General features: G+C 50.6%; 1 protein-coding gene across 4 annotated transcripts; it reads right to left on the reverse strand.

Moving 5' to 3' along the window:
* Nucleotides 1-236: 236 nt before the first annotated feature.
* Higd1a (HIG1 hypoxia inducible domain family member 1A) lies at nt 237-7,411 on the reverse strand. 4 transcript variants are annotated; one of them, XM_042671061.1, is made up of 4 exons: nt 7,341-7,411; nt 1,854-1,971; nt 1,259-1,393; nt 237-421 (listed from the first exon to the last, which is right to left on the reverse strand). In XM_042671061.1, exons 2-4 carry the CDS (start codon nt 1,948-1,950, stop codon nt 372-374), a joined length of 282 nt encoding a protein of 93 aa, XP_042526995.1. In that variant the 5' UTR covers nt 1,951-1,971; nt 7,341-7,411; the 3' UTR covers nt 237-371. The 4 variants fall into 4 exon arrangements, with proteins under 4 accessions (XP_042526995.1, XP_042526992.1, XP_042526994.1 ...); XM_042671058.1 differs by having other exon boundaries at nt 7,332-7,406; XM_042671060.1 differs by having other exon boundaries at nt 1,854-1,968; nt 7,332-7,405.
* Nucleotides 7,412-12,307: the final 4,896 nt, after the last annotated feature.

Raw genomic sequence — 12,307 nt, forward strand, 5'->3', positions numbered from 1 at the left:
GCCAACTTTGAACAAACAATAAAAAAGTTAAAGGATATAAAGAGGTTGAGTTCAAGTTCGAGTACCTGCACCAAAAACAAAAAAACAAAAACAAAAAAGAAACCATTTGAACACAACCAACCAGGTACATTTAGTGACACTGATTTTTTTTTGTGTGTGTGTGGTAAGGCCTCCCCAGGGTAACCTAATTAAAAAAAAAAAAAAAAAAAAAAAAGCTGAAAAATAAATTTAAAAGCCCATTATTGAAAATACCGTGTTATCTCTGGAACACACTCAAATCATTTATTTCTATCATCAACAGGAAACCTCAATATGAGATGTCTAATTAAAGCAAGCTCTTTCACAACAGGACACACACAGCATCTCTTCTTCTAAGGTTTAGGTTTCGCCCAGAATTCCTTGTACATGGAATAGCCCATACCTAAAGAAAGAAAATGCTTGTGAGCCATTGGAAGATTTTCTTCAACATTAAGGAAATACAAAACAGCTAAGAATACTAACGAATAGAGGAAAATCCTTGCAGGTATAAACTCCAGATTTCCTAAAGAGAGAGAGAGAGAGAGAGAGAGAGAGAGAGAGAGAGAGAGAGAGAGAGAGAGAGTGTGTGTGTGTGTGTGTGTGTGTGTGTGTGTTTGAGAGAGAGAGAGAGAGAGAGAGAGAGAGAGAGAGTGTGTGTGTGTGTGTGTGTGTGTGTGTGCTTGAATTTAGAGCCTAGAGCTCTCCCTTGGCTTTTTCACTCAAGGCTAGCACTCTACCACCTGAGCCACATCTCCACTTCCAGCTTTTTGCCAATTAATTGGAGATGAAAGTGTCTTAAGATTTGTGTGCCCTGGCTGGCTTCAAATGGAGATCCTCAGATCTCAGCCTCCTTAGGAGCTTGGATTACAGGTATGAGCCACTGCCACCTGGCTTAACAATTTACATTTCTAAGTCTTTTTGTTGTTCTACCTCTTGGTCCTGGGGCTTGAAATCTGGGCCTGGGCACTGCTCCTGAGCTCTTTTGCTCAAGGCTAGTGCTCTACCAGTTTGAGCCACAGCTTTACTGCCAGTTTTTGTTTGTAAACTGTTCACTGGAGATAAGAGTCTCATAGACTTTCCTAACCAGGCTGGCTTTCAACTGTAAGCCTCAGATCTCAGCTTCCTGAGTAGCAGCAATTGAAAGACACTGGCCTAATTTTATCAAGGTTCGTTGAAAGGTATCTACCTCACACAATGATGGGGGAAATCACACATTTGAAAATGGCTGGTTGGAACCTACCGAGGGTCATGGCTCCCACGACAAAGCCTTGGGCTGCTACTCGCATGTGGATGAGGTGAACGGACATTTTTGTGTTTCCTCTACTCTTCAGCTTGTATAAGCCGTATGCCACAATGGCTGCAAACCCTGCCATTCCTACAAAACAGAGGTGTTTTAGAGCCTGGGGTTAGGGGGTGGGGATGGGGAACAAGATGGCTGCACCACTCATCAATGGTGACTCACGCCTGTCATCCCAGCTACTCAGGAGGCTGAGATCTGAGGATCGTGGTTCAAAGCCAGCCTGGGTCCTTAAGTCTGTATGCCTCACCTGATGCCTGAGCAACCCAGTATGCCCTGTACATCTTTATTGGAGAACACTTGTACAGGGCGCTGTTCCTGAGCTCTTCAGCTCACAGCACCACTTCCGGTTTTCTGCTGGTTCATTGGAGATAAGAGTCTCCTGGGGACTTTTCTGCCCAGGCTGGCTTCAAACTGTGATCCTCAGAGCTCAGCCTCCTGAGTAGCTACAGCCGTGAGCCACCAGTGCCCGGCTGGGCTTTTGTTTCTCTGACCGCATGTTTATAGCTGATTATTAAACTGTCAAAATCAAACTTACCAATAGGGACAAAGGGTGCTTCTTTAGCTTTCCGCACAAGCTTAGAGCCCTGGCCTTCATCGTATGAAGAGAGAGATACATCTGTGTCGGTCGACATTGTGATTGCTTGAAGAATCTTCTGGAAAGAGAATTACTTCGAGATCATGTACTGTGGAACATATCTAGGTGGTTATTAGATACTTCGATGAACATAAAACACTCCATGAAATGTGGTATATATTACTAGCCTTCAACTTGAAAACAAATTTTAAAACATTTTTTGGCGCTGCTCCTGGGGTTTGAACCCTCTTAGGGATTTGGCATTGTCCCAGAGCTTTTTTTTTTTTTGGCCGAAGGCTAGCAGTTTACCACTTGAGCCATGGCTCCACTTCCATTTTTTGGTGGCTCATTGGAGATAAGAATCTCATGGACTTTTCTGCCCTGGCTGGCTTTGAATCACGATCCTCCAGATCTCAGCCTCCTGAGTAGCCAAGATGATAGGCGTGAGCCACTGGTGCCTGAAAATAATTATTTTTAGGGTTGGGCGGCTTCTCATACCAGAAATTATTGGGCAATAGCAAAGTCAAGTTCACCTCTGTCACAGTAACTATGTATACCTGAATGAATAATTCTGAATGACTATAAACTTTACTCCTAAATAAAACAAGGGCGTCAAACAATATACTACACACGAATCTCTGATTAGTGTCAGTTACGACAAACTCAGGCCTACCACTTGAGCCACAGCCCCTCTTCTAGCTTTCTGGTGGTTCATTGGAGATAAAGACTCTCAGACTTTTACTGCCCAGGCTGGCCTCAAACTGAGATCCTCATATCCCAGCCTCCTGAAGAAACTAAGATTACAGGTGTGAACCACTGGTGCTGGCTAGAACCAAGACTTTAAAATACTCCCATCACTTCCTAAGACTCAATAAAGGCTTACTGACTGATCTTTGATTAAAATATACAGAAGTATAATTTTTTTATTTTGGTTGGTTGGTTGTGAGGCTTGAATTCTGGGCTTGGGCACTGTCCTTCAGCTCTTCAGCTCAAGGCGAGCATTCTACCACTTGAGCCACAGTGTCACTTCCAGTTTTCTGGTGGTTCATTGGAAATAAAGAGTCTCACAGACTTTCCTGCCTGGGCTGGCTTCTGAGTAGCTAGGATTACAGGCATGAACCACCAGCACCTGGCATAAGCATAATTTGTTATTATTATTAAGGTGTTGTACAGTGGGACTACTACTTCACAAGTCAGGTAATGAGTATTATTCTTTTTGGACAATGTTACCCTTTCCTGCACTTTGCCCCAGTTTTTCCTTCGATTCCTGCCCACAAGTGGCTATTTTTTTTTCCCTTTTTATTTTTGCCAGTCTTGGCACTGTCCCTAAGCCTCTTTGTGCTCAAGGCTAGCACTTTACCACTTGAGCCACAGAACCACTTCTGGCCTTTTCTGTGTATGTGGTCCATGAGGAATCAAACCCCGGGGCTTCATGCATGCTAGGCGAGAGCTCTACCACTGAGCCACCTTCCCAGCCCTGACCTTTAACTTAATACAAAGTTCAATAATCTCTAGGTTCAAGAGGCTTACTATGTTTGCAGATAAAATGCTGAGGAGTCAGGCACAGTGGCACCAGCCTGTAATCTCAGCAATCAGAAGGCTGAGAGTTTTGGCAGGAAGATCATGAGTTCCAGGCCTGTGGTAACTACACAGCAAGATGCTATCTTGAAGAAAAACACAAACAAAACCCGCAAATGAAATACTGAAATAACCAATGGTGCAAAACCAGATTTGTTAAAAACAAAAACAAAAACCCAGGCACCAGTGGCTCACGCCTGTCATCCTAGCTACTCAGGAGGCTGAGATCTGAGGATCATGGTTTGAAGCCAGCCCACACAGTAGAATCTGTGAGATTTTTATCTCCAATAAATTACTCAGAAAAAGCCAGTGACTCAAATGGTAATGGGCTAGCCTTGAGCAAAAGAAGCTCAGGGGACAGTGCCCAGGCCATGAGTTCAAGCCCCAGGGCTGGTAAAAAAAAAATAAAAATTAATTAATTAGCTTCTGCAATAAAATTAGGGTGTGGGAATCATGCAGTCATTATTTGCTTTAAAAAAAAAGTAATCAGAACTGTACAGTGACACTTGCCTGTAATGCTACCACTGGAAAGGGTGAGGTAGGGAGGCTTGAGAGTGTGAGGCTAGCTTGAGCTATACAGAAAGACCTATCTTAAATGGAAAGAAAAGGAAGAAAGACTAAAAGGAAGGGAGGGAAAGAAAGAGGGAAGGAATGATGAGGGAAAGGGGAAATATCTCTAATCCAGAACACCTCATGCATATGTTTCAGGATGAAAGAGAAGTATAAAATCATTTTATGTCAAGAGTCTGGGAATGTGGATCAATGGTAGAATGTTCGCCTAGCATGCATGAAGCCCTGGGTTTGATTCCTCAGTACCTCATACAGAGAAAAAGCCAGAAGTGGCGCTGTGGCTCAAGTGGTAGAGCACTAACCTTGAGCAAAAGAGCTCAGGGACAGTGCCCAGGCCCTGATTTCAAAGCCCACGACTGACAAAAATAAAGACTTTCCAAAATATACAATCTTGATCATTGTAGTTACTAATTAAAAGTTGCCCAAGAATTCATGACATATAGCTACTTCAATTAAAGAGGATATTCTTGCAAAGTTTCAAAGTCAACAATGTCAAGTCATATAATTTGAGCGCAATGATGGAGCAGATGATTGTCAATATCCTTATTTTACAGAAGAGCAAAGAGTTATGTAAGCTGTTCAACCCAAGCACATCTCTGATGGAGCAGAGTAATAGAGACGGTAGCATTAGAACCCAGCTTCTCTTGATAACCGAGTTCTTTTGATTGACAATTTATTACCAATCATCAATTCTATCATGCTGGTCCATTTCTAATCAAAAAATACAAAAATGCTTTCCTTTCTAGACACTCACAATAATCTCTGAATAGATAAACCCCCCCCCATAGAAGTCATGCTTCAAATTAAATGAAATCTCTTTTCTTCAATGATTTATATCATCTAACCATTTCAACCCTGATTTGAAAAGGTGGGTTTCCCCCCCACTAGTTTTCCTTCTCCACCCACAATGTAAAAATTCCAGATCTGTTAGAGAACTGAACAGATTGAGAAATGATTTAAGCAAAGCATCAAAACACCGAGATTCAAAGACAGTATGTCGAAGACAAAAGTGATTCTGGAAGCTTTTAGTTGAGATAATATCGAAGACCCCCCCCCCCCCCATGCAGGGAAACGAGATGGAAAATGGGAAAGAACTTGGTCCAGCATCCTCGGGTTGATGTCAGAGCGTGACGTCAGAGTATATCATCTTGGTTTTCAAGAACTACTCTAGGACAGAGCTTTCCAACCTCAGTCACCTGTCAGCTTGTCCAAAATGGCTGCCATTGCTCCAGCCTGGAGATTCTACTCTAGTGTCCTAGCGCAGGGCCTGAAGAAGGAATAGTTTAACAAGCCCCTAGTACACAAAGAATTAAAGAGAACACCCTCTTACTAGACAAGGTTCCAAAGGTGTCAGTCAGGAGCTCAGAAAACTTTTAATTCATTCAGGAGCTCAGGAATCTGTCAAAAACCTTGCATCATCCAAACCAGCTATTCTGGAATTTCCAGAAGGAGAGTCCTTTGGTGGGGACTTGCACTCCCACCCAGCTTGGGAATAAAAGAGAGAGGGAAAAAAACCAGCCTTGTGGCCTTACCCCTGTCATCCTAGCTACTCAGGAGGCTGAGATCTGAGGATCACAGTTCAAAGCCAGCCTGGGCAGGAAAGTTTGCGAGACTCTTCCTTCCAGTTAACCACCAAAAGAAGAAAGAAAAAGTGGAAGTGGAGCTGTGGCTCCAATGGTAGTGCACACAGCCTTGAGTGAAAAAAGCTAAAAAGACAGCGTGCCCAGGCCCTAAATTCAAGTCTCCACCCCACCCCAAGATTGGCTCCAAACAAAGAAAGAAAGAAAAAAGGGATGAAGAAAGCTGAAGCATTTCAAGGGCTTGAGCTCCAGCTTTTTGTCATCGGTTATATTTAATGGGGCTGTGCCCGCTTTGTCAGGTAATGTAAATGTGAACAGCCCAGAAGAAGAGACAGAGAGACAGAGAGACAGAGGGGGGGAGGGAGGGAGGGAGTCATACAGATCAACAGAACTACCAGTGCCACAGGCAGTGTGGCCAGACCTTCAACACCACCTCTCTCTCGCCCCCTCTCCTCTCCCCCCCTCCTCCATGTCTCTCCCCCTCCCTCTCCACTCCCCACTCTTTCCCCTTCTCCCCCCTGCTCTCCTCTCCCCCTCCCTCACTCCTCTCCCCCCATCCTCCCTCCCCATCTCCCCTCTCCCTCTCCCTTCTTCCCCCTCCTCTCTCCCCCATCCCCCCCTCTCTCTCCCCCATCCCCCCTCTCTTTCCCCCATCTCCCCTTTCCTTTCTCCCTCTCCCTCTCTCCCCATTCTCTCTCCTTCTCTCCCCCTCCTCTCTTCCTCTCTCTTCTCCCTCTCACCTCTCTCTTCCCCTCTCCCCCTCATCTCTCCCCCTCCCTCCCTCTCTCCCCCCCTCCTCTCTCCCTCCCCCCTCCTTTCTCCTCTCTCTCCCTCCCCCCTCTCCCTCCCCCTCTCTCTCCCCCCTCCTCTCTCCCTCCCCCCTCCTTTCTCCTCTCTCTCCCTCCCCCCTCTCCCTCCCCCTCTCTCTCCCCCCTCCTCTCTCCCTCCCCCCTCCTTTCTCCTCTCTCTCCCTCCCCCCTCTCCCTCCCCCTCTCTCTCCCCCCCTCCTCTCTCCCCCCCTCTTTTCTCCTCTCCCCCTCCCTCCCCCCTCTCTCTCCCCCTCTCCTCTCTTCTTTCCCTCTCCCCCTCCCTCCCCCTCTCCTCTCTTCTTTCCCTCTCTCCCTCCCTCTCCTCTCTCTCTCCTTCCCCCTCTTCTCCCCCTCCTCTCTCCCTCCCCCCCTCCTCTCTCCCTCCCCCCCTCCTCTCTCTTCCTTCCCTCTCCTCTCCCCCTTCTCTCTCCCCCCCCCCCCCCCCCCGCCGTGACCTTATCCGGGCCTCAGCCCTAGCTCGGATCGCCCCCCCCCCCCCGCCGCCCCGTCCCTCCTCACTCCTCCGCGGTGAAGGCTTCCAACTCGGGGGGGGCCGCACCCCGAGACCCCGACGCCTCCCCCGCCCCGCCCCGCCTCTCGCCATCACCCCGTCTGGTCGAGTCACCCACAGACTTCTGCTTCCCCTCCGGTCCCGGCGGAGGCCGGCCGGCACCCGAGGCCGGACGGCACCCGAGGCCTGACGGCACCCGAGGCCGGGCGGCACCCCGAGGCCGGGCGGCACCCCGAGGCCGGACGGCACCCCGAGGCCTGGCTCCTCAGTTTACCCCCCGCCCCCCGCACACACGCCCGCCCCGCGCCCGCTTCCGCCGCCCCGCGCCCGCTTCCGCCGCCCCGCGCCCGCTTCCGCCGCCCCGCGCCCCGGCCCCCAGCCCGGCGTTCACCTCACGCACCGCCGCGGCGACGTCGAGCAGCTCCTCCGCCCGGCTCCGGGGACTCCGCGCGCCCCGGGGGTCACGTCCGGCCGGCCCCGCCCGCCCCGCCCACCGCCGCCCTTAGCCAATCAGAAGGCAGCCCCCGGAGGCCGCGCTCGAGTGGAAGTGAGCATGCGCGGACGGTGGGCGGGGGAGGGGCCCGAAGCGGGTCTCTGATTGGCTGGGGCGCGGGGGAAGAGGCGGGGCCGGGCGGAGCTGGGCGCTTCCGGGCGGCCTCCCGGCGCCGCCGGCCCGGGCGCGTGTGAGACGTGCGGCCCGTCGGGCTCCCGGGGTTCGCGGCCCCCCCTGTTCGAAGACGGCGGGCGGTTCCCGTCCCCGGCCGCTCCTCTTCCTCTCGGCCTTTTTTTTCTTTTCTTTTTTTTAACCTCGACGAATGGCTTCTCCGGGACCTTGAGCGGCCTGGGGATGGGAGGGGCTCACAGGGGTGCGGGGAGAGGGGGTTAACAGGGGTGCGGGGATGGGAGGGGCTCACAGGGGTGCGGGAGAGGGGCTCACAGGGGTGCGGGGATGGGAGGGGCTCACAGGGGTGCGGGGATGGGAGGGGCTCACAGGGGTGCGGGGATGGGAGGGGCTCACAGGGGTGCGGGGATGGGAGGGGCTCACAGGGGTGCGGGGATGGGAGGGGCTCACAGGGGTGCGGGGATGGGAGGGGCTCACAGGGGTGCGGGGATGGGAGGGGCTCACAGGGGTGCGGGGAGAGGGGGTTAACAGGGGTGCGGGGATGGGAGGGGCTCACAGGGGTGCGGGGAGAGGAGGCTCACAGGAGTGAGTGAGGGGCTCACAGGGGTGAGGGGAAGAGGGGGCTCACAGGGGTGGGGGGAGAGGGGCTCACAGGGGTGCGGGGATGGGAGGGGCTCACAGGGGTGCGGGGATGGGAGGGGCTCACAGGGGTGCGGGGATGGGAGGGGCTCACAGGGATGGGGGAGAGGAGGCTCACAGGAGTGAGTGAGGGGCTCACAGGGGTGAGGGGAAGAGGGGGCTCACAGGGGTGGGGGAGAGGGGCTCACACATGAGGGGGAGAGGGAGATCCACGGGGGGATGGGAGGGGCTCACAGGGGAGAGGGAGATCCACGGGGGGATGGGAGGGGCTCACAGGGGAGAGGGGATCCGCAAGGGTGAGGGGGGCCCATAGGGGGGATGGGAGGGGCTCACAGGGGTGAGGGGGAGAGGGGTTCATGGGGTGAGGGAGGGGAGGGGGTTCACAGGGATAAGGGGGACTGGAGAAGGAAACTGCTGGACACCCCCTGAGGGGGCCCACCCTTCCTGCAGGCACCCACCTTGGGTTGTGTGGGTCCTGGAGCAGCCTGCACTGGGGGTGTTACAGACTGACCCACCTGTCCCCTCTTCCTCCTCCTTCCCCTCCTCTCCTCTCTCCTCCTGTCCCTCCTCTCCTTTCCCTCTCTCCTCTTCCTCTCTCTCTCTCCCTCCTCTCCTCTCCCCCCTGTGGCTAAACACATCTATCCTTTTTTTTTTTTTTTTTTTTGGTCCGGGGTCGTGGGACCTGTACTCTGGGCCTGGGCGCTGTCCCTCAGCTCTTCAGCTCAAGGCTAGCGCTCTACCACTTGAGCCACAGCGCCACTTCTGGCTTTTTTTCTTTTTGCTTATGTGGTGCTGAGGAATCGAACCCAGAGCCTCAGGCATGCAAGGCAAGCGCTCTACCACTGAGCCACCTTCCCAGCCCAACACATCTATCCTTTCTTGTCTCACCTCTAGGCCTTGATAGGGGGGTGGACAGTGCCCATCACCTGGTTAGGTACCAGGGTGGTTGTAACAAGGTGACTTACTGAGACCTAGTCTTTCTCTTACTTCACTCTCTCTCTTCCTCTCCTTCCTATCTCTGTCTGTCTCTCCTTTTCCCCTTCCTTCCACTCCTTCGTCCTTCTCCTTCCCTTCTTCCTCCTCTCCTTCCTTTCCCCTCCCTCCTCTCTTCTCCCTCTCCTCTCCTTTCCTCCTTCCTTCCTTTCTCCCTCTCTTCTTTCCCTCCACTCCCTCCTCTCCTTTCTCTCTCCCACCCTCCCTCTCTTCCTCTTCCCCTGTGTGTGTGTGTGTGTGTGTATTAGTACTTGAACTCAGGGCCTGGACCTTACACCTGAACTTTTGGGCACTCTACTACACAGCGCTACTGCCAGCTTTTTGCTGGTTCACTGGAGATAAAGAGTCTCACACACTTTTCCCACCCAAACTGGCTTCAAACCACAGCTCTTTTGCTCCAGGAGAGGGCTCTGCCACTTGAGCCACAGCACCACTTCCAGTTTTCTGGTGGTTCACTGGAGATAAGAGCCTCACAGCTTTCCTGTTCAGGCTGACTTTAAACCACGATCCTCAGATCTCAGCCTTCTGAGTAGCTAGGATTATACATGTGAGGCATCAGCATTGGTCTGGCTGAAAAGGCATTTTTTTTTTTTTAAATCTCTAGTTTACATAGTCCCTTATTTTTATACCACTGGTTCCATCAACCATGTGAAATATTTCTTTTCCATTCGTAACCAAAGTGACAGTAGGATTGATGTGTTTTATGGAGCAGGATCAAAAATGTTAGTGTTTAAATATTTTCGTCTGCAGTTGATCTTTTTTCCACTGATGTTTTAGGGTGATTTGTTATTGTTGGGGCAGTGGAACTCTAAATGCCAATGAGGATTAAAAAAATATGTAGTGTAAGCTGGCCCCCAGTGGCTTATGCTTGTAATCCTAGCTACTTAGGAAGCTGAGATCTGAGGATCACAGTTCAAAGCCAGCCTGGAGGTAAGACTTATCTCCAATTAACCAGCAAAAAGCCAGAGGTGGAGCAGTGGCTCAATCGGTAGAGCACCAATCTTGAGCAAAAAAAGCTTAGAAAAATTGCCCAGGCCCTACATTCAAGCCCCAGAATGGTGCCCAAAAATGTACAAGTAGAAATGTGGCTCAAGTGGTAGAGCAGCAGCCTTGAGCAAAAGAACTAATGCACTGTTACAAGGCCCTGAGTTCAAGCCCCAATCTTGGCTTTGTAAATCATGCAACCCAGAAGTATAAGCACACCAACAACAGCGTTTGGGATGTAGTAGACACTCAGTAAGTACATGTTGTAGTCTCTCCAACCTTCTTATTCTTGCTGCCTTGTCTTTAAGCAATAACCAGTCATACAAATTCAGGAAGATCACTTTTGGGCTGGGAATGTGGCTTAGTGGTAGAGGGTCACCTAGCACACAGGAAGCCCTGGGTTCGATTCCTCAGCACCAAACACAGAAAAAGACAGAAGTGGTGCTGTGGCTCAAGGGAGAGTCCTAGCCTTGAGCAAAAGAAACTCAGGGACAGCTTCCAGGCCCTGAGTTCAAGCCCCAGGACTGGCAAGGACAAAAAAAAAAGACTTTTTGTTTAGATGTCACTGGATTCCTTTTTTTAAAAAAAATCTCTTTCCTACCTTCTTTCTTTCCTTCCTTCGTTCCTTCCTTCCTCCCCTTCTCTTTCTTTTCTTTCTTTCTTTTTTTTTATTGTGCCTGTACTGGGGATTGAAACTGAGGCACTTAGCTTTTTCACTCAAGACTGGCACTTTACCACTTGAGCCACAGCTCCACTTTCAGCTTTTTGCTGGTTCATTGAAGAGAAGAGTCACAGGCTTTGCCTTCCTGGGCTGGCTTTGAACTACAATATTCTGAGCTCAGCCTCCTGAGTAGCTAGAATGCCAGACAAATTAGCATGTCATATAGGTAGGTGCCAAGAAGGATTTCGTGGGGCTTGAACTCTGGGCCTGGGGGCTGTCCCTGAGCTGCTTTTGCTCAAGGCTAGTGCTCTACCACTTGGAGCCACAGTACCACTTCTGGTTTTCTAGTGATTAGTTGGAGATAAGAATCTTTTGTACTTTGGGGGGGGGGGGGAGGGCTGGCTTTGAACCACGATCCTCAGATCTCAGTCCTGTAAGTAGCTAGGATGACAGGTGGGAGCTCCTGTGTCCTGCTTGATTTCTTTCTTTTTCTTTTTTTTAAATAATCTGTATTTGTACAAGTATGAGCCTAGACCATACCCAAACAGTCCAGATCGTAGGACAGAAAAAAAAAGCCAAAGAGCTCTTGCCAGTTGAAAGAATAGACATATATACATAGATACACATTCCCACCCCCCACCCCACACACATATGGCTTGGTTCCTGGTACCAGGTATGTTGGCATAATGTTGACTACAGTGCTTATGGGTGGAAATTGCATTATCAGCCTTCTAGACACAGCACCCTTGTTGAATCCATCATTAGAGCTCCCACAGAGCCTGCTAGTGTACACCCCTCAGGAAACTTCCCCTGCGTGCCGAGCAAATAACCATGATTGCCTCTCTCTGCACAGGCGGTGTGATGTGAGCTGAATTCAAAATGCCTGGAGCTTCAGGGGCCTTCTTGTTTTTTGTGTGTATATTTCAAGCCAGCACTGGGGCTTGAACCTAGAGCCTTGCGCTCCTGGTTAGCTTTTTCCCCTCTCTAAGCTGATCACCTATCACTTAACGCCACACCACCATTTCTGGCTTTTGTTGGTGGTGGTGGTGGTTAATTGGAGATTAAGTCACTAGGAGCTGAGTACCACCGGTGGCTCACGCCTGTCATCCTAGCTGGTCAGGAGGCTGAGATCTGAGGATCACGGTTCAAAGCCAGCCTGGGCAAGAAAGTCTTATCTCCAATGAACCACCAGAAAACTGGAAGTGGTACTTTGGCTCAAATGGTAGAGCACTCACCTTGAGCTGAAGAGCTCAGGGACAGCACCCAGGCCCAAAGTTCAAGCCCCACAACTGACCGAAAGCAAAAAGTTGCTTGGATTTCTCTGCCTAGCCTGGCTCTGAGCTGCAGTCCTCAAAATCTCAGCCTCCTGAGTAGGCTGACAGGCACAATCTACCATCACCCTGTACCATTTTTGGTGTTTTTATTTGCGGGGAGGAGAGGGGAGTAGGTTTGCTAGTACTGGGGCCTG

This window comes from Dipodomys spectabilis, unplaced genomic scaffold, assembly GCF_019054845.1.
Source record: "Dipodomys spectabilis isolate Male_0828 unplaced genomic scaffold, ASM1905484v1 ptg000595l, whole genome shotgun sequence".
In the NCBI taxonomy this organism is placed as follows: Eukaryota; Metazoa; Chordata; class Mammalia; order Rodentia; family Heteromyidae; genus Dipodomys; species Dipodomys spectabilis.